At 40.3% G+C, this 26,501-nt stretch overlaps 3 protein-coding genes across 3 annotated transcripts in view; 2 read left to right on the top strand and 1 right to left on the bottom strand.

Moving 5' to 3' along the window:
• The first annotated feature begins 575 nt into the window (after positions 1-575).
• Positions 576-17,236, top strand: chordc1b (cysteine and histidine-rich domain (CHORD) containing 1b). The gene is made up of 11 exons (XM_084074971.1): positions 576-783; positions 3,059-3,108; positions 3,206-3,262; positions 3,733-3,869; positions 4,211-4,311; positions 8,466-8,524; positions 9,570-9,640; positions 10,667-10,772; positions 14,564-14,683; positions 15,031-15,093; positions 15,747-17,236. Exons 1-11 carry the CDS (start codon positions 720-722, stop codon positions 15,921-15,923), a joined length of 1,005 nt encoding a protein of 334 aa, XP_083931097.1. The 5' UTR covers positions 576-719; the 3' UTR covers positions 15,924-17,236.
• A 6-nt stretch (positions 17,237-17,242) lies between these two features.
• Positions 17,243-22,143, bottom strand: LOC311057252 (tyrosinase-like; the record flags this gene model as incomplete). The annotated part of the gene is made up of 5 exons (XM_084074203.1): positions 17,243-18,000; positions 19,093-19,274; positions 19,588-19,735; positions 20,627-20,843; positions 21,325-22,143. The coding sequence occupies 5 exons, from the start codon at positions 22,141-22,143 to the stop codon at positions 17,738-17,740; spliced, it is 1,629 nt and encodes a 542-aa protein (XP_083930329.1). The 3' UTR covers positions 17,243-17,737.
• Positions 22,144-24,812: 2,669 nt separating this feature from the next.
• Positions 24,813-26,501, top strand: part of grm5a (glutamate receptor, metabotropic 5a) — a gene marked incomplete at both ends in the record, with an annotated part of 36,719 nt that continues 35,030 nt past the window's right edge. Inside the window, one exon of the mRNA XM_084074204.1 lies at positions 24,813-24,897. Coding sequence (XP_083930330.1) covers positions 24,813-24,897 — 85 coding nt within the window. The remainder of the gene's footprint in view (positions 24,898-26,501) is intronic.

Here is a 26,501-nt window from a genome sequence, read left to right on the forward strand (position 1 = left end):
GTGTTTGTCTTTGCAAACTGTTAATCTTCAATCAATCAGCATTCATCAGTGGTAGTATTTGTGACTCCTACTGAAGAGGGAGTTTTTCGTTGTTGTTATATCTGTCATTTTAATGGGTTATTTGAATACTTTAGTTATTAGTAACTAGATTTTGATTATTATTACTTTAACCACTTCTTCAGCCCATTTCGGCCATTTGAAAATAGCAAATCTACATGCAAGCTACGAGCTTGTAGATCTGCTATTTTCAAAAGATTTGTATACATTTTATACATTTGAAAACTTGTGAAATGGGACATTCTGCATAATGAGTACTCTACTTTTGGTAAGTACATTTTGATACTTTGAATTCCGGACTTTTACTTGTAACAGAGTATTTCAACATTGCAGCATTGATCCTTTTACTTTAGTAATAAATGTCAGTACTTTTTGCACCACTGTCCAGCTCCAAACTTAAACCTTTTCCGCGATTACACCAGAAGTTGCTTGACAACCATAGGTTGACAACCAACAAGCCAATCATCGTGCGACCTATACCGTCCTTTGCGGCTATGGGATCTACAATCTACCAATGCAGCAAGCAAGCAGAAGTCTGTGTGGATACTAGTATCTATCGGCCCACAACTCTCTTAGCTTTCCTTCTTTCATCTCTGAATTTGATTGTTTCTTTCGTTGGTTGGTAATTTTTTTAACCGTTAACCACCTTCCACAGTACCATCATGTCCGTTTTGTGTTATAATAAAGGCTGTGGAGAGCGGTTTGACCCAGACAATAACCCTGATGGTGAGTGGTGCTATAGCTAATGTTTCCCAACCTACTAGCATTGTGTGTGACTTCTGATCATCTCGAAATTTCTATAGTATTGTACAGTACTGACGTAAGAGGGTCGGGAGTCGGGACCCTGACTCAGGGTTAGAAACCGTATCATGATGTACGTGTTAAATGTCCATTTGGTTCACTTTGAACTGTGGTGTGTTGTTATGTTTGCATGGGAATGAGGATTTAAGGTATTATAATTCCAGTTTCCTGGGACAGGATGTGTTAGAAAACCAGTTACAGGTCGGCTAACCTCGCGTCACCAGGCTTGTTTCCAGGCTTGTTTCCACAGGTCAGCAGGTCTTGATTACTGTACGGTTTCATCTGAATCATCCCCCAATGTTTGAGACACACGTTAATAGACTGTAGTCTCAACACTAGGATAATGATGATGATATTAGTACACACATTACACAACAACAACAACAACAACATATTGCAGTGCTGTTTTTATTCTCTAGGGGTGATTGACTCACCTCTAGAACACCAGACTGATAATAAAATCTTAATCTGTACTAGACTATGTTATTTGCTGTATTTCTGGTATGCTACAGGTGTTGATTATGTGGGTAATCTTTGTATACATTTACCAGACCTTGCATTACAAGTACTCTTTAAGAATATGATTATATTAACCATATTTCAAGCTTATATGTTAAAAAGTATTAGACATTAGTGGTAGTGTAAGATTTGGATCTCAGTCCAAAAATATAGGACTAGTAGGCTAGTGTAGTGGCTCAGAAGGAGAGCTCAGGGAATTTATTGATCACTACACAACTTTTGTTGACAAGATGAAGTTATTGTGAGCATGTTGATAAGTTCTGAGCTGAGGGTTTAATTTAACATCCAGATCCTTAATATTTGAGGAAACTATGTACACAAACGATGTTTGTGTGATACAATATTTATTAGTTTTTCATTTGACGCGAAAGCTGGAAAAACATGCATAATTCAAAAAGCAAACTCATGAATATAGGAATTTGATTGTCCCCTCATTTGAAGTTAATCAATACAGTGAGGCATTCTCTGGATTTTTCTCTCTGTTTATCTTGAAGCGTGTCCTATTTGCATTTAATAATACTGATTATTTTGCCATTGAGCATTTTCATCTCAGGACAGCATTAGCCCCCCTGCCGTCCTGTTTCTCATGAAACATTATGAGCTATAATCAAACTTCTATTGATGCCCAAGGGGAAATTTGATCATTTCAATAGTTATTAAGTAGTTTAAAGCTGTATACAAAAAAATCTAAGCAAAGTGCTAATGCAGGCCAAAAATCCCTCAGACTATTGGTACTATAATTTATGTGCATTAAGTGTAGGAACTAGGAAAGCTACATAAAGCATATTTATGTGCAAAAAACATGCAAATTTCATTGCAGCTGGAGTCTGCCAGTTTTTGCAGAGCATGAGTACATCAGGGATATACTGTAGGTGTAGGATATGTGCATATAGGCCTCTAGAATGTGAAGTAAAATGAATTACTCAAAATTATTCACAGGAATTACATAAACATAAAGAAATGGTAGAAGATCACATACAAATGAAACCATGCATAAAACATGTATAGAAGTAAGGGCGTGTGGATGGTATAGTATCCGGGTTGGATTCCAAACCCCTTTTGCCTAATGAGCCAAGTACTGTATGGGGGTTGGGATATTGTTAACAACAAATCAGCTTTCTCGTCAGTGGTGTAAAGTAATTAAGTACATTTACTCAGGTACTGTAAAATGTTGACGTATTTTTACTCTACTTGAGTATTTCCAGTTGTCAGTACTTTTACTTCTACTCGACTACATCTCGGAGGAAAATAACGTATTTTTACTCCACTACAATTATTTGACAACTTTAGTTACTAGTTACTTTTCAGATATAAATGATGATATTATGAAACATACATTAACCACTTTAGCCCTATTTTATACATAGGCTATTTGAAAATAACCGATCTACAAGCCCACAACGCCGCGACACGTTGTGAGCTTGTAGATCGGCTATTTTCAAACATGTTAGTACTTTTATTTTTGGTACTTAAAGTATATTTTGATGCCAATACTTTTGCACTTTTACTCAAGTAATGTTGAACACAGGCCATTTACTACTTACAGAATATTTCTACATTGCAGTATTGATACTTTTACCTAAGTAAAACATGCAAGTACTTTTTCCGCCACTGTGTCTCGGTCTAGTTAAACTAACCTAATCTTCTAGTAACAATAACCAGTATTCTTATCTTTTCAAAGACGGTTGCACCTTCCATCCAGGAGTCCCAGTGTTCCATGATGCTTTGAAGGTAAAAAGTATTTGGATACTAGCATCATGTTGTTTATCACATCGGCTGATTGCCTGTGACTGAGTTAAACGTCTCGGTGCATTGTCTCTCTCCTAAGGGTTGGTCCTGCTGCAAGAGAAGAACCACCGACTTTTCAGACTTTCTGAGCATCACTGTAAGTGTTGACAGCCCCTTTGTATCGTTTCTCAATATTTCTGGACTAAACTTTTTTTTCCTCTTCATATGGATATATGGATGGCTTTTGTTTTCTTACCATTTAGTATTTGTTATTTCGTTTTAGTTTGACTTAGTTAGGCCTGTTTCCATTCTTGCCAAGTGTTGGGCCATCAGCCCAACACTTGTTTATCAAAAACAAATGAATGGCTTGCCATGGAATTTGCTGTGCACCATGACCATCTGAGTCCTACTGATTTTGGTGACCCCATGGCCTGCCACTTTGTTCTGGTTGTGTGTAAAGAGCAGCGTAGCCACTAGGGATTTGCTAACAAGCTTGTGTTGTCTTAGACTAGAGAGTTGTTATAGATACTGATTACCATCAATGTTGTACTGTAGGTATAACAGCGTCAACTCTACTCTTCTGCCCTAGCATATAACATGTCCTTGCTCTTTTTCCCCCAATGTAAGGGTTGTACAAAAGGTCCCCACAACAAAGAGAAGCCCCCAGAGCCAGTGAAGCCCGACGAAGTAGATGAACTAAAACCTAAATTTAACGAGTATATCATCTCTGCACCAAAGCCTCTGGAGGCTATAACAAGACCAAGGTACAGATCTCAGAGACGCCATCCTTAAGATGCCACTTAGTATGTTTAACACATATTATTAATATTATTATTGTCATTTTATTATTTTATAATCTGTAGCAAAAAGGCAGTCTGCTAACCAGAAATCTAACATTGGTACAAATCATATAATGCATACAAAAGCTTCACGCAACACTGCTATGCAAACGTCATTAATTCAATTCTTGGGCTTTTGGTCCCGAAAGCTCTAGAATTTGATTTCATGGTGTTTGCTTAGCCGTTTTAAATGGAACATTTTTTTGAGGGGTGGGGGGGTATTTATTTCTTGCCATTGCTCTAAAGACCAATTTCTGTCCTTATAGTGGTGATGAGCCGCTGGTGAGAATTCAGCACAAGATCTCTTCTTCTCTGAAGCAGGCTCTGGAGAAACTGAAGCTGTCTGATAATACTGTAGAGAAGAAAGGTGAGGACATAGTATTTGTCATTAATGTCAACATCTTGAGCTTTTAGATGACAGTCGACTCTTATCAAGGGCAACTTTAGAAAAGTGAAACTAAAGACTGAGCTTACTTTGACAGTTGGGAATTTGCCTGTCTCTGCCAAACCATGGCACTTGAGTGAAAGATGGCAAGGACAAGAGTGCGCTCCAAAACTGCCTACACACGACAATATACTGGGTGTTAATTTAACTAAAGAGAGTGGGAAATCCCCTCAAAACCTTTCTGGCATGGCACGAGCCATCTAGAAGAGCGCGCTTCCATCTGTCTGTACGTCCATCGATCCGCGGCTAATCTCGCAAATCACGATACCGATCAGCGCCAGATTTCTTGTGCATGCTGCCAGTATGCCAAGAAAGTCAATCGACAGCTATATTTCTTTTTCGTGTGAATATTATTCCCATTTTGTTAATTAATCATCTCAAATCCACCATCCCTCTGAACCATCGAAATGTGTAAGTCCATATCTGGGCAAGACTGATGTCATCTATATGATGTCAGAGATTGACAGGGAAGCCACGCTGTTATTGGACCCTGTCTTGTTTTTTAATCAATTTATTTATTTATTTCATTTATTGTTTTGCTGGTGAAAGTTAGTGCATATGGTGTGAGATATGAAATCTAAGCTTATCAAAACTAATAATAATAATCATGGTTGATTTAACATCTGTTTTCCTTCCTATCTTCAAAGGCTCTTGCAGCCCTACAATGGCTGATATTCCATTCATTGCATGTATTCTATATACAGCCATTTTTGTGGAGGGATTAATCTCGGCGGCATTCTAATTTGTAGCCCTCTTTGTGTATTCACCCAATAATTAATCGCTGCAGCTTGGGGGCTCTTATAGTGTATCATATCCATTTGAAAGTTCTTGCAGAAAACATTTATTTTGTCAAATATATCCACTTTGGCACAAGATTCACACAGACCTCATTCTCTGTACGTGACGGTATGGCATTCCCAGCCGCACTGAACACATGGGGCACTCAGATTGACAGGTGTGTTGCGGTTGGTGCAGCGTAATTGTAATCACACCTGTCAGTTTGTGTGCCCTGTATGTATGTAAGGTATCATTAATGTATAAAACGCCTTTCAAAACAAAGGTGTTATACTAGTTATTACAAGGTGCTGTACAAAGAATAAAAATAACATAACAAAGACAAAGTAACAGTAAGAAGAAAGTTAACCACTTAACATTGTCTAAGCAGTCAACCGGACCGATTGTGAGATTTTGAAGTCGATTATCTTTTCTCACGAAGCTCGCAGAAGGTTACCCTTCCATGACTTTTCCTAAATATTCGATTCAAATCATCTCTGTTTTTTCCCCATCTGAAACGTTTTCTAAATATGAAATTAGGCATCATCATGCCATCCATTTCCCCCCCCATTTTCTGGCAAAATTGACCGCTCTCCAGACCACCTGGATCATTGTTCAAGTTAATGGGATCATTTGCATTTCACTGTCAGCTCGGAACCTGGCAAAACGATTTCTATCCTCTAAATAAAAATGATAACTGTGTTTATAATAACTCCAACCCAAACCCATAAACCTAATCTCTAAATGTTGTATTTAGTCTGAGCAATGTGCCTGCTGCAAATAACCCAGCCTGCATGCGTGCATATTTGTCTCAAAACAAAGTCAGACACTAGCTACCCGACACTTGAATCATGAGCTCTAACCTTTGATTGCCTTTCAATAATGGACAACAATGGATGAATGAAACTTTATAATGTGAGGTTCGGACGATAGCGCAGCACAAATCTTTGTGTTTGAATAGACTAGGAATTGACACTCTCACTTCTGCTGATTATAGGAAAACACCAGACAGGCAGAAGAATCCTCAGTGTTGATGACTCCACGTAATAGTCTGTGACGTACTGTATGCGGAAGTGTCTTTTTAGACCTGTGTAGTAGGTCTGCTTGTGGCGCTGATGCGTCATGTATTTAACCTATGAAATTAAGAACCGTGTAGCACTCGCTACAGCGATCAGTGATCAGCTGTTTCATACGCGTCTCCGGCTTCAGACAGCAGGCATACATTTAACTTTGAAAAGTTAATCTTTGTAACTTAAGTAAATATTGTTTACTCTGTCGCTACCAGTGAATCATTTCTATGCTATAATCATTCATATAGGCTATATATTATATATATATATCATGATGGATAATATGATTTTACATATCGGATCTCAGTCACCAAGTTCCAAGTTAACCCATTCACGTTCCCAGTTATAGCCTATATTATTATTTTTCTGCCTGTAGCCTAAACCAAATGAAGCGTAGCCAACGTAAAGTTTGAGTGGGATTGAAATGCTAATCAATATTTAAAAGACGATAGTATCCCCGCAGCGTGGGGAAGAAGGTGTCGGAGCGTGTCGAGCCCCGAGTTGGCCTTACTGCCAGCGAGTGCGAGTGTTAAACCCTCTATTCTCAGAGAAACGGACTTGAGTTACAACTGTACTTGGATCTGGTTTTCCCATGTTTACACCAAATCTCTTTGCCAAAAATAGGTGACCTACAGGTTTGTTTTTAGCAACTTTTTAAAGGAATCAACTGTCTGTGTTTCTTAATGCCATGGGAAGGCCAGATAGTGGGGGCTACGACTGAAGGCCTAGTCACCCTTAGTTTTTAGCCTTGTTTTTCAGACAATGAAAACGCCTTGGTCAGAAGACCTGTGCTCACTGAAGGAAATTTAGTGCAGATGTGAATGCCATCCAGTCACTTATTGAGAATGTTGTCTGTGTAAGCCTTGTGGGAAGTTAGAGACGTTTTACTAATTTTCAGCTTGAACTTCCAAATGGATATGATACTATATGACACGAGTTGACCCCAAACCGCAGCAAATATTAATTCTTGTGTGAGTACACACAGAGAGCTTAATCCTTTCACTTTTCTATGGCTCTACATAGAATGTATTGTATGGAGTATCAGCCATTCCAGGGCAAGGCTCTTGGGGAGAAATAAAACCTAGTCACTTAAGCTTCGCGTTATTACTCTGCTTGAGTACTTTAGTTACAGATAAAGTCCAATTGAAGATTCACACAAGACAGACATAAAAGAAGCAAGCAGTAGGAGTTAGTTTGCAAGAGCTACCTCTCTGTGTTGTAAAATTGTCATAGAGCTGAAGCTAATTGACCTAAATTTGGTGAAATGTTCCTTTGCATATTTTGGCACTTTTTGGCACATTTTGGCATTAAGCCGGGCAGCGGGTGAATTTGGAGGCAATATGCTGCATTTGTGGGGGAGAAAATATCTGCTGTGCGAGTTATACGTCTAATCTAAGATTCCATTCTAAGATCACATTAAAGGAATAAAGGACTCTCTGCCATCACAGACCATTTTGAGCTGCTGGAAATAAATACATTTTTGAACGAGTTCACTGCTTTAAGTCATGGTCATGGACATAATTATTACATTTTCTCCACAGACTATTTTCAGACATCAATCTGTGCTTTCAAATGCATTGAAATGCTATGATAATGTAACTTTGACAAAAATAAGTAACACTGGGATGAATTTCATCATTCAGTTGCCTATCTCAAGCCTGTCTCTGCAAGTTGATTATCACACTGTACTGAAATGAATGCAATCCAATAGCTTTCTTAAAATAAAGAAAGCATCGTATGCTTTGTAAAATGGTCGGCAGTAATGTCAAAACATACCATTAGTTGAGGTCTTTGAAAATGGATAACATGTATGGTCCTTTTACCCATTAAGACCTGATGCCGATTCTAAAGATGTTTTCTAAATCCTAACAGTTCTCTGAAAAAACATATGTTGCTATATCAGTGGTGCTCAAGCTTTTTCATGTCAAGGACCCCCAAAATGATATGTATTTGGCCGCGGCACAAAGTGACGTGCTATGAGCTTCTATATCCGCTATTTTTGAATAGTCAAGTATAAAATAATGGTTAAAGTGGTTACACAGAGGCTTTCCCGGTTTTAATCGGTTAATTGCCTTTTGTGCCATAATTGCACCTCAAGAAAATGCATTGCATACATACACCATACTTTGGAATGAAGTGATTCAGATTCTAAAATGTTGCAGCTCATAATTCATGTTATTTCTTCAGTGTCCAGTGTGTCCATTATTCCGACATTTTGTTTTCTTCTTTCAGAGGAGGATAGTGACGAGATCAAGATTGGAACATCCTGTAAAAATTCAGGTTGCCTTAAAGTAGGTGAACATTTAATGAGTAACAAGTCTGCAAATGCACTGAATAATTTCCCATCTCTCCAAGTAGGTGTGAAAAGGTTTATCTGTCTTTTCATTGCATTATACTATACCTACAGGCACTGGAGCAAAATTAATGAATGGCAATATATGAGAAATAGACGAAAGTCTCCAGCTTGGTGAACCTTCTTGGAAAGATGACCATTTCTAAGCTAAATTCTATTCTGAGACCGCCTTTGAGAGAATTTGCATCTGAAAACGTTATGTACAATGAATGAGATATAACATTATGCAAAAGTGAAATGATTTCTGCAGCCAACCAGGTGTTTCACAGTGGAATTTGTCTGGCACAAAAAGGAATTGCATACTCTCAAAGAGGTTGGGGTCAGGTTTACATTGTTGTGCACAACTGATTGCATGTCCTAATAAACCTATTATTTTTTGCTGTTCATAATGATGCAGTGCATAGTGCTTTAGGTCTAAAAGTCAGTATTCAAAACAAAATGGCCAGCACACACAACAAGAATATTAGTTGTTGCGTGTGCTGACCCTTCATTGATTGCATTTGTATTTGAAAATACTAGGGCTGTCCCGATCCAACTTTTTATGATATATTTATTTTTATTATTTTCTATTATTACCCAATACTGATATCATTCCAATACCAGCACATTTTTCTGTCTCTCTATTCTGAGGCAGGCAGCATACTTTTTAATCTTTACTTTTTTACTACTTTATTTATTTTGTAGTCTGAAATGTTATAAAAGGCTTGATCGGGTAATATTACTCACATGGAGAACAACTTCCCCAGAATAGTAGTCCACAAAAGTAGGTTATGAGAAAAACATTCCCATGTATTATTAACCAAGAGGTTATTGGATCGGATGGCTTGGATTGGATATTTTCCCTGCAGTCCGTTCTGATCCTTTTTTTTTTGTGCTAATATCGGGCCGATATCCTATCTACTGTAGGTATCGGATCGGGACAGGCCTAGAAAATACTGTGCTGTTTCTCTAATAGTTAACTAATAGTTTACTATCTTCTCCAGAGTTTTCAAGGCCCGGCGAGCAACGATGAGGTGTGCTCCTACCATGTTGGATTTCCTATCTTCCATGAAGGGTTAGTAGCAGTAGGCTGGCAGGTCCAAGAATGTGAGAAAATGAATATTTAAAATTAAACCAGTACACCTTTTTAACCTCCACTGTAGGGGTGTGCATCTCTCCCTTGAAAGATTATTTGATATGCATGGGCTACGATAATGATTCATGACATGTATGATACATTTTAAAGGGATAGTTCACCCAAAAAAAATATTTTTTTTCTATCGATTAGTCACCCCATAATGCGCAATCTGCGCATGCCTGGGGGTGGAAGGCGCGTTCGAAAATACAGCCCTGAGCGGCAGTGAGCGCACTGGCCAATACAAACTAATAGCCGAGTGTGCTCCGGTGCGTAATTTCCAAACGCACCCATAGGCTTCCCCCCGCAGCTGCGCGGTCATATTCCTCTCAATGTTTACTAACAGGAAACCTGTCTATAGAAACTTGAATACATGGATATTATTTTGTTTTTGTCGCATTCCTAAGCCAATCATTTGACGACCAGCGAACCGGTAGGCAGCGGTTCCGGTAGGAGACACAAAGGAGACTCTTTGTGTCTCCTACCAGAACCGCTGCCGGTCATCAAATTATTGGCTTAGGAATGCGACAAAAACAAAAAATATCCATTTATTTGATCAGTGGAGAGACAGGAAATATCAGGAGAGAGATGGCAAAGGACATGCAGCAAAGGGCCCCAGGTCAGATTCGAACCCGGGCCGGCTGTGCAAAGACTGAGCCTTAATGGTATGTGCTCTACCAGGTGGACCAAGGGGGCACCCCAGTATTTGGCATCCTCTGAGCACAAAGAAACACAAAGTAGTAAATGTATAGCAGAAATATAAAGTTACAAAATCAGTTTCCACTTGTTAGTATTCACACACCAATTGCAATATGTGGAAAAAACATTGGGGCCTCTAGTGTTTATTAACCACTAAAAGGAAACCAATATTTTGGAATCGCACGACTCCCAACAGGCCAAAGAGTGACACTGTAGACTGCCAAGAGATTGACAGCTTTAAAACTAATATCTCCCTTGCATCCTCAGGATGAAGTACTGGAGTTGCTGTAAGAGGAAAACATCCGACTTTAATACCTTCCTCTCACAAGAAGGCTGCACCAAGGGAACACATATATGGAGGAAAAAAGATACGGTGGGTATGCTGGTTTGTCAGTGAGTGACTTTGTGTTTTTGTGTATGCAGGGGCAGCGTAGATGGAGAAAATCAGTCAGACCGGGGAATCTAGCTCAAAGTTGGGCCACATTTTAAGTGGGGTCCCAGCAAAATTTTAGTTGAGTTACAAAGACTTAATCTCCTGCTTTTTGGTGAATGTAAATTTCAAAATAATTAGCCAACAGCAAATCAACTTTTAGGCCTATGTTAAACACAGTGGCAATGTGAACGATTTATCCATAGGCTTCATCAAGACAATAGCTAGGGTTTGGAAGTTATGGTGCATTTACCTGTATGCAGAGCGAGGTCCCTACTCATTCATTTTCTAGGCAAGGAGAGTGTCAAAAAGTTGATATCGGCTCAACTTTATGCAAATGATTAGTAAAGTTTGCCGGTCGGTGGCCAATCAGCCACATTGCAACCGTTTTCACCAGTGAGTGACACACGACACCACTTGAGATTGACAGGACCTGACTCCAATATAACTCTATGGAAACTACCGAATATGATGATAACAAAGTTTTAAATTAGAAGTTGTAGATCTCAAATGAATTGAGATTGAGCAACTGCACAGCCTATACTTCTCACCTAAAATGTTATCGCAAGCAGTTTTTCTGGAACAGATAACAGTGAAATGGAAAGCATTTCCTTACCAGCCTCTCCTACGCAGAGGGTTGGAGCGACACTCCCACCAGCGGTAAACATTTGGCAGAGATGCCGATTGGTTCTGCTTAACGCGTATTCTGCACTATCAGTGATGTCCGGGGAGGGGGCTTTCGATTTTCAAGACTATGATAAAAGAAAAACAACTGTACCAACTGGGATAAAAGTAGCCTAGCCTATTTGAATCAATCAGGGCAATGTCCAGGTTTGATTGGGACACAATATGTAGCCTACTGGTCATAAAAGGCCCCAAACTAAGAAAATATCTGAGCGGTATTTGTTCTTTTTTCCCCCCGATTAAGTCTTTTTTTTGTTGCTTTTTAATTTAGGACAAATACAGACCTTGTTTCAACCATGAGCATTGCAACAACAAAAAAACTAAATGTAAAAACAAACAACAGTTACTATCTCTGGCATTACAATAAATATTTATGCTCTATATGTGTATTGGATAATAGCATAATAATAGCATTATTGCAAAATATATAACTCGACATCCCAAGGAATCTACTATGCCACAGATAACTACTGCCACAGGATTGATGGCACATTGCAGATTTACATTTTTTTCATTTGACATTTGAATATGGGCACCCCACTCAACACGCTTGAGTGGGGTATTATAACTGATCCTAACTTCAAATTAGTACATGACTCAGGTCCGGCTGGTTTCAATGGGCTAGTGGGGCTTAGCCCTCCCTATCTTATGGAATAAAGATGAGAAATTATTATATATATTTTTAGAAGAGATAATGTTATGTGCTGGTGGAACCTAAAGCAGCAACAGCATCAAATAGTTACAAGAAAAACACTATGACAAAATGGGCTGATTTTCTTTTACAGCCCAAATAAGCTTCCATTGGTTTTCATTGAGTTGAGTGATTGACAGCTGACATGTCACGCCTCCTTTATTTACTCACCATTTTGGCTAAGATTCCTCAGCCCTCAGGCCCGTAAGTGCACTGGCTTTTGACCAATGACAGCACCTGCTTGTGTGTGCTTGTTTATTCGAAGGTGAAGGATAAAAAATGGCAGGCGGAGGCATTCTAATGAATGAAGTTGATTATTTACTTTCTAATCTGTTTGCTCATGTCCGTGGAGAACCCCTGTTCTGTTGTGGGTACTTGTGTTGTTGTGGAGCATTTGCTATAACAAAGTACAGGCCTACAGTAGTGTCATTGCTGTAACTTGGTATTTGGAATGTGATGCTGTTGCTGCAGGGTGAGCTGTGGGTAGCATATTATAGTATAATGGATGCCCCCCACCCAAAATCACCACCAGCCGCTACTGATGTCATGACCTAATCATGTGTTACGGATGGAGGCTATGACAACGTGCAATAACATTGTCATCATGTCAATAGCCAGGCAACATCTTTCACTTCACATACTTCATCGTCTCATCAGGTGCACACACACACACACACACACACAAAGTCTGGTTGGTTCTTGACAGCTGTCAGTTTCATGTCAATCAGTGGAGTACTTTCACAGGCACACACTCAATGAGACCTTTTCAACCCCTAATTATTTATACTGTTATATAGGGACTTTTCTCGCTCATTCTCTTTTTCTGGATTGCCACTGTCCACCTTCCACTATTATCGATTTAGCACACCACATGAACCTTGATATGGGCTGTTGCTGCGTTCACTTAAGTCTTGTGATGGCAGTTTCGGATTGGCTATCGGTACATGCTTGGAACTAATCTTGTGTCGTGACAGGCAGAGTTCATACTATTGGGGAGACTCTAGCCAGATCTGACTGACTGGCATCCAAGCTGCCCCCCATGTGGCTTTTGCTTTGAACACGGGCTTGACTGCGAGCCAATCAGCAGTCCAAGCCACCGGGGAAATTCCTTGTTCTCCCCATGGCGATGGTGTGCGTGCGTGCGTGTGTGTGTGTGTGAAAGCTAGCGTATGTCTGACTCCACCTAGTGGTCAGTGTTTGATATTGTGCACACTGGACTGTACAGTAGTGTTCTAAGTCTAAACTGTTGTCAATTTTACACTAAAACTTCACCTGAAGTTCAGTATTCTTTATAAAATATAACCAGTCCATTCTGTAAAAATGTTTTATTTTCATCCATGATATAGAATCATGTAAAAAGTATCTACACAAAAAAATAATTAAAATACTGCATCCCTGTAGTTACACCAAAGCAAATATTCAGAGTAATACTACTCTGACACCACAGTAGTTGTGCAGTCTATTTTAACTCATTCAGTACCTTTTCAACTGGTCACAGAAAATGTATATCCGTTATTCCGACCGCGATGGCCTCTCTTGTAGCAGCATGTGAATATACCATCTCTAGCCAAAAATGTACGCTTTTCTTACCTTTTCAACTGGCCACAGAAAAGTTAGATACATTATCATCGCTCATCCAGCCGTTTGTAAACACACACGGTATGTGTGTGCGCCGCCCAGAGACCAAGCACTCCCACCGTGATGGCCCCTTCTCTTCTAGCAGCACGTTGAAAATAACATGTCTCGCGAAATCAAGGGCAAAAAAAGTCAACTGAAGATACAGCCGTTTCCTTGAAAAAGCTAAACAGGAAGTGGACGGAGGCGGAAATCTTCAGATGACGTTGTTTCCGGATCCTTGTGAGTTGAAAGTGAAAGTGATCACCCGGGTGATAGAGAACAGCGCGATGTTTTACTAAACCACTATAAAACAAAAACACGTCATTGCCACGCGGGCCTTTGGGAAAAAACACGTGAAACACGTCAATGGCACTGAATGAGTTAATGTATTGTTATGGCTGTCTTTTTTGATAATAAACTTTATTTGTATAGCACCTTTTCTTAACTTACTGAATAATATTTTTTTACTTATACTGTACATGTTTTGACTATAATGGGTTAAATTGATGGAGTCAAATGTAGAAGTAGGCCTATGTTTTAAACATCCTCATGTAAAGCTGTTCTCATAGTGTAAACCTCTTACAACATGAAGCTATTAATAATGCTAATTGCTAATACATAATATATAACTTATCATAATGTAAAGCTGTTCTCATATGCACATTGCTGTATGTAAGGCTGTAATCATACTGTATGTAAAGATGTTCTCATACTTTGCTCTTTGTTTGTGATTTGGACGCAGGGTAAGAAAGTGGTCCCATGTCGGTTTGACTGGCACCAAACTGGGAGCCAGGTCATTATCTCTATCTACTCGAAGAACTCCAACCCAGAGCTGAGCTACGTGGAGGCAAACAGCATCACGGTGAGGAACACCTGTTCTGTTGTCAAGCTTTCATGGAGAGGCAAGGGGGATTGTGTAATTAAAATAGAAGCAGCAATTTGACAAACCGCAACGACTGAGTCAGGTTTTAACAATGCATTAAAGGAGTGCTTGAGATAACAGCTGTAACCCAGCTGTTGCTAATGATAACATTATGTGAATACTTTGTTATACTGTGTTGTTATGCTGTGTTGTCACCAAGCGTTGTGGGTTCTTTTTGAGGAGATGACTATTCTGTGGTCCATTCTGTGGATCTTCTGTATGGCTGTCTGTTTAAGCCGCTCACCTTCATCGTCCTGCCGTTTAATTGATGCCTCTTCCTCCCACAGCTCAACATTCACATCATGTTTGAAGGGGAGAAGGAGTTTGAGCAGAACATCAATTTGTGGGGAGTAAGTATTGTAGACTATGAGTCGCCCCATGCATCTTATTCTCCCATTTAATCATCTAAATAATTATCTAAATAAAGCACAAAAACAACCTAAAAAACTGCATTAAGAAAATAAGCCAATAATTAAATTTGATAGTTGCTGGAAGTCCTTTGATACGTTTTAATTTCAAAAGCATTGATGTTGGGGAAGTGGTTTAAAAATAAAAAAAATGAGGGGAAAAAAATACTGCTTGAATTGAATTAGCGTTGGTAACAAGTTTGATTGTGTCACACACTTACAAAGTCACTCATAATTATAGCAGGGTAAGTAGGCCTAATTGCTTTTGAATTGAAATTGGTATTTTACTGGAACTGTGAAATGATGCAAAAACTCTGGCTAATGCCCCTTGAAGCTCCTTGAAATTAATGTGCTAGAACATGACATTTTCCACACATTTCAAATTTAAAGGAAAATATAAGGGCACAACAGTTAATCAAACAGATTGATTTAATTGATTATACAAAATAATAAACGGGTTGCGATGTGACATATGAACCTTTTTCAAAATTAACAATTTTTACTAATTTTAGGTAGGTCGGATAAACATCGACAGGGTAGCCTTTTCATCTTTTCATATTCTTTCTCTGCCCTCCACAATCCCACATTACGTTTAGGTAATTGACGTGAGTAAAAGCGTGGTGAACATGATGGCTGCCAAGATCGAGATCGCCTTGAAGAAGTCTGAGCCCATGTCCTGGGCTCGCCTCGACTTCCCTCCCCCCGTCAGCCCGCCCAAGGAGGACGACGAGAAGGACAAAGAGGAAGAGGATAGCGATGAAGACGATGACTGATGGTGATGACGAAACCTGATGGTGATGACGAAGCCATTAATTAAGGAATGTACTACATTTTAATTGAAAATCAAGGCCGTGCACATTCACCCCTCATCTCCTGAGAGTCACATTTCTCTTTGCTGTCATTGCTCTCTCTCTCAGACAAGACACAGTACCATCATCCTTCATGGTTCTGGAGTGATGTATCAACGTGACCTGGACACTTTACCCCTACTCGGATCCTCTTAAAGATTTCCCCTATGATTATTTTTGGCCCTCCTGTTTGGAGATAACTTTGGATTGCTTTTGATTTTTGATAGTGAATTAAGATGAACTACCAAATGAGCAATGAGCTGTATTATAACTTAAGACATTCCATCAAGTCTGAAAGCAGGGTTGAAACCACACCAGACTGTACTGCAAGTCAACTGCTAATTATATGAAGAGTATCAAATATTTCAGTAAAGTATTATCTGTGGCTTCAGATTTTCAATCCTCCAGTTTCTGTTTCATGCTGACGAATCACATCAACTCATTGAAACAGCACAGACCATGAAGACCTTTTTGTCCATGTTTCGTAAAACAAAAAAACAGCCATTTTGTAATCTGTGCTGCATCTGTATATTTTCATTTGTTTGACATGTTTAGCACTTTTAAAAGTTGTGTTCTTTGACTTTGATTATCTCTTGCATTCCAATCTTTGGTTTTATAGTAACATTTTTAATCTCTGGATTATTTGTTGCACCATTTGGTTATTGAATCAAATGATGTGTAATTTTTTTTGGTTTGGTCTTTTTGTGTCGGTTTAAAGTCCAGACTAGTCCAGTTAAAGTCCAGAAGTTGTCAGTTAAAGGCGAGCTGTGTAATGTAGTTACACATGAGCAATTCCACTGGCACTGAATAAATGGTGTTCCAAGAGACAAGCTAGATCAAGACTTGTTCTGATCTCTGTTTGAAGATAAACTGTACAGTATAGTGCTACTTTAAAGTGAATGGTACATTTTCTGAACAAAGATATATAAAGTAGCAGAATTTTATATTTAGCATGGCTTAATTGTTAGATTTGAATGTCTACAATGTATAATAATAATAATGACCTTCAGGAACCAATTTACCCCAAAATAAACTTTTGCATTGAAATATTAAAACTGTATTTATTTATAACCCTGAATATCTCAGTTTGATCCTATGGATGGTCATTTCCATCATTTTCTTTTTTTAAGCATTTGCAGCAAACATAAATGTAGAACTGTGAAAAAGAACGCTTAAACAGATTAAAGCTGAAATCCGGAACTTAAAATGCATAATCCTAACCTGCATCTTTTACTAATTGTAACTTATTTCAACGAATAAAATGATATTTTAACCAATTAATGCAATATAACTAGCACATCTGCAGTGGTTATAGGTGGTCCCCCTACACTTCCATGAGAAATGTAGACCCTGGTGTCCGGTAGGACATCTGCTGGTTGACAAATAGTACTGTCTGATGCTTATAAGTGCATTATCTCCCCAGGCTAAGTAGGGATTGTCTCCTGCCTGAGCTTTAAATGGTTGGTTTCACCCACGGGAGACCCTGGTTCGAATCCCAGGTAGTACATAAAACGTACAGCTTTGGCTGTCATTATTTAAACAAAATACTAGATCTATTACTTCATTACACTTAACATTTATGTGTTAAAGAACAATAAGCGTTTATCAAGTTCACAGTGTTTTGATGTAATCAGTCCTTATACTGTATGTGCAGTAATTATGCAGTCTGATTTTACCATTAATACTTTGGAGGTAATAACCATTTCAACTAAGTCTACAACACTATATATTTGTAGACATCACATAGCAGTCTGGTAATTCAAGTAGTTTGGTTCTTCATCACTGCTTGAGAGCAGCGGTTTTCTCTCTGGCAAAGTGAAGAAGGTTTTCCATTTCTTCATACAAGGCCAAGATGTGGACCCCTGGTACTGTCTGGCTATCCGAACTGTCATGGCTATAGCTATTGCAATGATTCCTCCCGAGACCCCAGCAAGCAGCAGCCACGGCCAAACATCCTCAAGCTGCTCCAAGTAGGGGCCCATGGAGTCTAGAAGCCTTTGATCTAGAGAAAAAGTAGGAGAGAGGAAATCGAAGCCACAGATTATTATCTCATGGGGATCATACAAGTTTCATCTTTCTTTCCACATCTTAGGAGTGAGAAGGGGGGTATCAAAAAATAGGGTGAATTATATGAGGCGTTCTTTGCTTCAACATGCATTGACATCTATGCAAAGGACCATACTAGGGCTTTTGATGTTTGTCCCATTGACGACAAGTCATGTATACTTTACATTACTGCCCGCAATGTCCCAACAACAAACAACTCTAGTTTCATATATTTTCGAGTGAATTTTTTTAATATTTCAGGAAGCCATCGACTTCCATTCATTTCAGTGCAGCGTGAAATCAACATTGAAACCAACATGGACTTGCTTGAGATATGTAGCCTGGTGGAGATAATTACTACAAAATGACGGTTCTGAAACTGAAGTATAGCAATCAAAGGTTGCCTACTGTTAGAGACTTAAATTGTATGAACATACTGGAATGATGGATTTCCACCTTAGATTCTTCAAGTAGATTAAACAGCGTTTTGCTAAAATGACTTCTTCAAATTCAGAAAATTAGTCAAAGGCAATTAAAGATTGCAGACAAGGGGAGCTAGGACAAATACTCACTCTCGATCCTGTCTTGCATGGTCTCTCTCTCTCTCTCTCTCTCTCTCTCTCTCTCTCTCTCTCTCTCTCTCTCTCTCTCTCTCTCTCTCTCTCTCTCTCTCTCTCTTTCTCTCTCTCTCACTTTACAAAGTCAAATTGTTCATTTAACCATATAAACCCCAGCGCCTCTATTCTGGGGCAAATATTAAATGAAAATAGCATATCTAAAAGCTCACTAGCTTGCATTGCAAGCTTGTAGATGTGCTACAGTATATTCGCCAAAGACATTTGGTGTAGAGGGGAAAAATAAGGGGGCCTAGTATGAACCCCTAGGGGACTCCAGTCAATTAAGTATAGGAAATGAATTTGAAAATGTTTGAACATTTTCACTTATAATGACACGTCCAAAATAGGGATGGGTGAAAATTGGTTAGACTAACACAGAGGATTTGACTGTATACTGTCTTACAAAACAGAAATGTTGTTGTATGACTCACTAGCATCTAGTAGATAGGAGTATTCATATCCCAGCTCCTTGCTGGAGATGAAGAACTCTCTGTTCCTGTAGAGAGGCAGGAAGGGAACCATGTGATACTCGCTGTTGTGCCCTATGGGGGCATTAGAATCTGGGTACTGGGAAGGGGATGGACGGTGCCTCCTCAACCACTGCTCATAGATGCTTTTATGGGGGAAGAAAAAAGGTTTTTGATGGAACAAGCAGCAATCAAGTGTTTAATTATACAGTAATATGTACTGTATTGTAGTGTGTGTGTGTGTGTGTGTGTGTGTGTGTGTGTGTGTGTGTGTGTGTGTGTGTGTGTGTGTGTGTGTGTGTGTGCGTGCGTGCGTGCGTGCGTGCGTGCGTGCGTGCGTGCGTGCGTGCGTGCGTGCGTGTGTGCGCGTGCGCGTGCGCGCGCATGCCTAGTGTGTGTGTGCGCGCGCATGCATAAGTAACAAGTGTTCATAATATTGTACTGTATGTGTATTCTTACCTGTCTACAAAGGCATGGTGGAGGATGAATATGGGGTCATTTGCAGAGCCCTGTACTGAGGACATGGAGCCATTCATAAACACGTGGAGAGCAGCATGCATTCCCAAACGAGAACTATTCCCCAATCCAGTCTGGGGGTCCGCCCGACCTGCAATAAAGACATTAATTTCATTAGCAATGGTGGTGACAGAATATGTAGGCCTAGTGACTGCTTTTGGTGCAGGAAAGGATGGGCATTCATTGAATGTGTTGATCTGAACTGGCACACCGGTGTGCCTTCTGCTTTCAATCCAGTGCATGCTGGGATATGGGTGAATGACAGATGAAGGAAAGAGCACAGTATGGCTCTAGATCAGGGGTATTCAACTAGATTAGGCAGGGGGCCACAATTGTAAAATTACTTGAAGTCGGGGGCCACAAGACAAACTAAAAAAAAAAGTTCATGGTTTAAGTGGAAAATGGTAAGAAATGTGTAACTGGTTGGTTACAAATACCATTTTTTTCATAGTGCAAGAAAACAAGGGAAAAAAAACAGCCAGAAATGTGTTTTTTGTTTCTCTCCTCGCTTTATAATTAACTGATTTTAACTTTTTGAAAATGTTAAATCAATAAAGGGACTGGCTAATGTGTCCCTTTCAGGTGAATGATCTCACACATCAGTGTGTCTAGCTTACATTTCCAAGCAGCTTGTGACTACATTCACTACTTTCAGAATGATGTAGCTTTCAAGTAGTTCAGCTACTGGCTATTTCACCCATGCTATAACCCAGGCAATGCTGGGTACCGAAACCTGAGCATGCTGATCAGCGCAATAATCCCAGCAACACCAGGTAGGCTGGCTCTACCTTAGGCCTTCACATCATGAAGCTTGTTAATTTTATTCTCAGAATTCAGACTTTATTCTAAGTATACTTTGATCTCAGCATTCTGAAATTAATTTGACAAATAAATATGTCAATATAAATCAAATATGGCCATCATCTTCCATGCTGTGTAGTGTAATGTACATTTTATCTCCCCTTCCGCAATGTTATCAGACCTTCCAGAGTGTTCCGGAAGCTCATGTTGGCAGTGAGGTCCATGGGTCCTGTGTCATAGTCAGGTAAACTGACAGTAAACTCCACTTCTGCTGAAGTTGGTAAGTGCTCCACTAAGTTACGGTTGTGGTTCCCAGGGTTCCGACGCAGTGGGCCTTCTCCCGTAGCATCACACAGAACTCCTCTGTCATTGTATTCTTCTGCTCGGGAACACATTACCTGTTCATAAACACATTCATACACATACTGTATGTACTCAAATACAACACATGCCTATCACCCAGACACAAATTCAGTTCATAAGATATAAAGTCACCACAAAAAACTGTGGCGAGAGGGCTTCCACGCTGCCCCGCCCCCCCCCCCAAAAAAAACAAAAAACAACAACAACTACAACAATGATCAGATAAATGACAAACTAAGCTACTAAATTGCAACAATAAATCGTTTGCTGCAATTGAGGAGCTTCCTTTTCACATAGCCTATTGTTTTATATAATAATAATAATAATAATAATAATAATAGGCTATAACAAATTAGGCTCATATAATAACATTGAGATATTGCTTTGAATGTAAAGCGTGTGTGTGTGTGTGTGTGTGTGTGTGTGTGTGTGTGTGTGTGTGTGTGTGTGTGTGTGTGTGTGTGTGTGTGTGTGTGTGTGTGTGTGTGTGTGTGTGTGCGCGCGCGCATATTTTACCCTCCATGAAGAGAAAACAGACCCTGGGCTGAGGAAGCTGGGGTCACGTGGGCTCCGGTCACCCATCAACTCGTCTGTGCACACGTCACAGGTGCTCGCATCTCTCCAGTCCCAGTAGGGGATCGTAAAGCTCATGTCCCCGGAGATCTTCCGGATGTCGTGCTCCCACTGGAGCAGATACAGACGGTGCCACGGGAGGAAAGCTGGCGCCCAGTGAGCAAAGTCCACATCAGTCCACACATTTCCCGGCCCTAATTGTGCATTCCTGGACACATAATAATGCATCCACACAAACACATCATACACAGACAAGTCGGCGAACATGGGGTTCGAACCGTTCCCCATCTCTCTATAGGTCCCTGTGGCTGCAACATAGTCGGTGCTGATGGTCTGCTTGGCCAAGTTTAGGTAGGATATCAATTTGCGCCTCTCGGCTCTTGACAGATGAAATATATTCCTCCGGACAGACTCTCTTCTCTCATGACAGTTGACACCAACATAGCCAAACTTACAGTCTGCGCAGTTAAAGCCCATGAAGTTTCCAGCACACCGGCAGGTCCGGTTGTAGAAGACCAAAGGCCACTTCTCCCGGTCGTCCAGTCCGATGAAGGGATACTGCTTCCCGTCGGGACGGTCAGGCACTTCAACATCCTGACAAAAACCCCGTCCAGATATGGCTCCACAGGTCGATCCATCCCCCTCCCAAGGCGGACAGCATTCCTTTGATATCAAAGCTTCACGAGTGGTGCAAAGACGGGGAAATTGTTGATAGGAGGGAGCAAAACACACAAGGAAGATGGTGATAATCGGCAGCAACATTGCTTCACATCACACCAAACTTATTTAATCCAGGAATCCTTCTAGAGAAGAGAGGCAGCTGAACAAGAATGTGGAAAAAAATTACTATAGCCTAAACACATGAGAGATGTTTGCTACATTCTTCTTAGCCCCCCTCCCACTGACAAGTCACATGCCACACAACCCCAGGGTGAGGATTAGCCTGTTGCATGGAGGTGTGGTTTTATGAATCTAATGACACTACTAGAGGCTACAGCACACTGTTCCAACGCTGAAACAGATACACTTGTTATCTCTGCCAGGCCGAAGGCCGGGGATCGAGATTATGTTTTTGCCCCTGTCTGTGTGTCTGTGCGTCTGTGTGTGTTCGGAAATTACTGGACTGATTATTATTGAATTGTTTTTATTGATTTTCATTACTGGACTGATCAGTGGCACATTTCTTGCCAGTAGGCCAAGGAAGTCACTCCCCGGATATTATTTTCAAACTGGCCTCATGGTGGTGTTATACCAACCCACTTTATGTTTAAAACTAACCATACTGTTGGTTGTAGACTTTTTAAAGCTTTTTGACGCAACTCCCCAGGCCACTCTCATAATCTGCCACATTAGATGTTCCGCCATTTATGACAATACCTGTATCTTTATTCCGCCACTCTATCTCTTTGCGCTCCGTTAACTCAGACAATGCCTGCGATGTCACATTCTGCCTCTTACACAGCCCTGGCGGAGATATGTGCTCCGCGTTGCCCCCCTTTCTCTTAGAAAAGGGGTGCTGATTTAATTCATGCATTTTTTCCCACTGTGTAACATTGGTTAATGCGTTAATAGTTTCAGTCATTATTAACAAATTAAATGGATTCAATGTGTAACTTCTTTCTCTGAATTTCAGTTATCGTATGACTGTGACGTACAAGGTCGTCCTATTCTTTCTGATGAGCATATAACAGGCGCATAACACATGATTTCCCCTTGGCTCATTTAAACAACTGATCCTCAGTTCATAAAGCAAACTGTTATCGTTTGCATTGATTAGAGGACACTGGTCCAAAGACATTCATATGCAATGTAAGAATGTTGAAACTTGAGGTCAAAGTAAGTTTATTATAGCCAGAAAACAAAAAGTAGTACAAAAGTAGTCTATGTTAGTATTTGGTCTTTTTTTTTCTTCTAGGAACTACGGTCAGGCAGCTCAGCCTCGGGCAGAGCAGGTCATGGGAGAACCTAACCTGCCATTATCAACGATGATGAAGGAATGCCATACTGAAAAATATTTCTAATATATTTCACAGGTCTTTTATTTCTTATGTATACAAAATTATCAAAACATATTTTATAAGGGGACCTGTAACTGGTTCCTGCATATTTTAGATGTACTTTAGAGAAGCTCAAAATGGCTCACAATGAATGTTTCATTTTCAAAAAACTTCACATTTTGCCCCCCTGTTTTTAATTTTTAACTATTGTTTCATATTTTGTTTATGTGTTTGTAATAATATTGTAATGACTGGTGAGTTTCTACTTTAAAGAAAACATGGCAATGAATTCCGATACTGTCTCCAACCAACTCACTCCACACATGGATGGACCCTTGAAGGGGGGAGGTGCTCCCTATCATCATGACCATCCATATAAAATATGGTGTAACGCATATAATAAATGATAACACAACACATGCATTTGCCCCATACAGTAGCAAACTGTAAATTAATTAAACAACAATAAAGCAATACATAAAGTGTGTGTGCCCCGAGTCATACTGGGAGGTCCCTCACCTGACCAGTGAGCTACACAGCCCCCACCTCACGAGTGCATAGTGTATAGTGTCTCATGGAGAGAGAGATGTCCACCTGGTTCTCTTCTGTGCCAACGAGAGACGGTAAGGTTGCAGCAGTTCCCGGACCCTTCCCCATCCGGGAGGGGTTGAAACGCACGCACTCGGTCCTCTGGCACAAAATCCTCTCCCACACATGGGGGAATCATACTATAGGCCCATTTCTGGCGAGCCTCAGCCTTGGCAAGCACTTTCCAAATCAGTTAATGTCTCTATCGCAGCCTCTTGGACATCTGCGTGAAGTTATCCAGCCCAGCCTTGCCCCTTAATTCCGGGTAGCCGGTGGCCAAAACACAAGGTTAAATGTGTTTTATTATTAGTCCGTAGCTCTTTCCTGAGTATAAGAGCTGCTGGGATTCAATTTGTCATCTCTTGCACTCCGGTCCTCTATGTCCACAGAACCTGAGGTAGGTGGAGGCCCCAGTCCCAGGAGAGGCATTCAAGCTTGCAGCCAGGGTACATTTGAACAGCTCTATGAACTTCTTCACTCTGAGCTTCCTCCTCTGTTGTGTCTCACAGTCCCCCTCAGGTGTGCGCCATTGTCTGTCCAGCAGGCTGTCGAGAACAGCGAGATTGGTCCACTGAGAATAGTATGCCATGCTCTCTTTATCCAACGACAACACTGCAAACATTCTGCTCGGAGGCTCTACCCAGCCTCCGACCCAGTTCAGCGCCACATCACTTTCCTGCCCTTTGTGCATGCATGCTGTGTGGGTCAATGGGCTCAGGTGCTGTGGGGCTGTTGCTTCTCTCATCCCCTGCTCTTGTGTTGTTGCCCTGGATAATTAATAGTAGTGGTACCTGTAATATGGGTTGTTGGGTTTGACCCATTCTGCTTCTCATTCTGTAGGGCATCATGGAGAGTCTGTTGGCCGGACAGTCAAACAACAAGAGGGTCAGGACAGAGCCCCTTCCTCTTGTTCTGGGCGGACAAATGCAGGGTAACTGACCCTGCCTCGCTCTTGATTTGTAGGCACTGTAATTGTTTGATCTCATGCAGATTGTTCATCAAATTCTCAATGTGACTACTGACAGTAAATTGCTAAAGCTAAACAAAGTATAAATAGATACATTTAAAGCACACTAGAGGGTGCTATGTGACTGATCATTCTGTCTGGATATAATTGCCTAAAAAAATCACAGCAAGTGCGTGCAGAATGCACACACACATGCACACACACATGCACGCCCATACACACACACACACACACACACACACACACACACACACACACACACACACACACACACACACACACACACACACACACACACACACACACACACACCAGTTCTGATTTCGTTGTATCCAAGGCAATATTCTCTGACTGCTCCAAATTGCAGTCAATTCAAATTAAGATCTAATATACCAGCCTAAACAGCCCCAATCTGAGGCAAATGGTTACTTTAATCGAAAGAAGCTAGCCATTCCATGACTGCAATAAAAAGAAAGAAAGAAAGGTTTTATATATATATAGGTCTGCTAAATATATCCCATTGCTGTTGCCATGGTGAAATATGGATAAGCTCCCATTGCAAGTGTTGTTAGGGCACTTTTCCTCCATAAACAACACGTTGCACAGCACAAAGAGGACAAATCAATATTTGTATGATTCTTTTATTGTTCATACGTTTCATTTTTCTTTGCACCCACTCAAAGTCATAGCCTTTCACCATGTAACTGGGCTATGTTATCATGTTGATCACTCAAAATAGCCTACTTTTGATCTATAGCTAATTTCTTCAAAATCAATATAGTTTTGAATAGGCAATTATATCTTGAACCATTACACGTATTTCTCTCGCCTGTATTGAAGTTCAACTCACTTCTGGCCAGTGGTGGAAAAAGTAGTCAAATCATTTACTTAAGTAAAAGTATCAAAACTGCAATCATTATAGGCTACAAGTAGGCCTAGGCTAAAAGTCCAGAATTCAAAATGTAGTTGAGTAAAAGTACAAATGTGTATTGGTATAAAAAAAACTTGATGTAGAATGTCCCATTTAACAAGTGAAAATAGCAGATCTGCAAGCTCACTAATGCATTGCACCGTGACCCATTGTGAGCTTGTAGATCGGCTATTTTCAAAAGACCAAAATGTGGGCTAAAGAGGGTAATATATGTTGCGTAATAATAATGTAAATCTACAAAGTAACTAGTAACTGTAACTAAAGTTTTCAAATAATTAGTGGAGTAAAAAGCACAATATTTGTCTCTGAGATGTAGTGGAGTAGAAGCAAAAGTGTTAATTGAACCAGTAAAGTAAAAGTACCTCACACTTAAAGTACGGGGTGTAGGCTACCTGAGTAAATGTACTCAGTTACTTTACACCACTGGTTTTGGAGGAGGAAGGAGGGGCGTTCAGAGCGAGAACAGACATTAATGCCAAACAGCAAACACCGACTTGCATTTACTGCTGCTGAAGGATGGAGACAGATGGAACCTAAACCTGCATCGTGCCTCTGATATTCCTGCTTCACTTTCGGTGATCGACATGGTTTCAAAGCGACCAGAATTTACAACGCAACTCAAAGAGAGGTTGGTTCA

This window comes from Gymnoscopelus microlampas, assembly GCF_963454915.1.
Source record: "Gymnoscopelus microlampas genome assembly, chromosome: 12".
Classification (NCBI taxonomy): Eukaryota; Metazoa; Chordata; class Actinopteri; order Myctophiformes; family Myctophidae; genus Gymnoscopelus; species Gymnoscopelus microlampas.

Bases quoted from the DNA above. Each gene is read 5' to 3' on its own strand.
- chordc1b (XM_084074971.1), top strand. From the start codon at position 720: ATGTCCGTTTTGTGTTATAATAAAGGCTGTGGAGAGCGGTTTGACCCA. The intron at 3,263-3,732 runs GTAAGTGTTGAC...CCCCAATGTAAG, and splicing joins CAGACTTTCTGAGCATCACT to GGTTGTACAAAAGGTCCCCA. The intron at 10,773-14,563 runs GTGGGTATGCTG...ATTTGGACGCAG, and splicing joins TATGGAGGAAAAAAGATACG to GGTAAGAAAGTGGTCCCATG.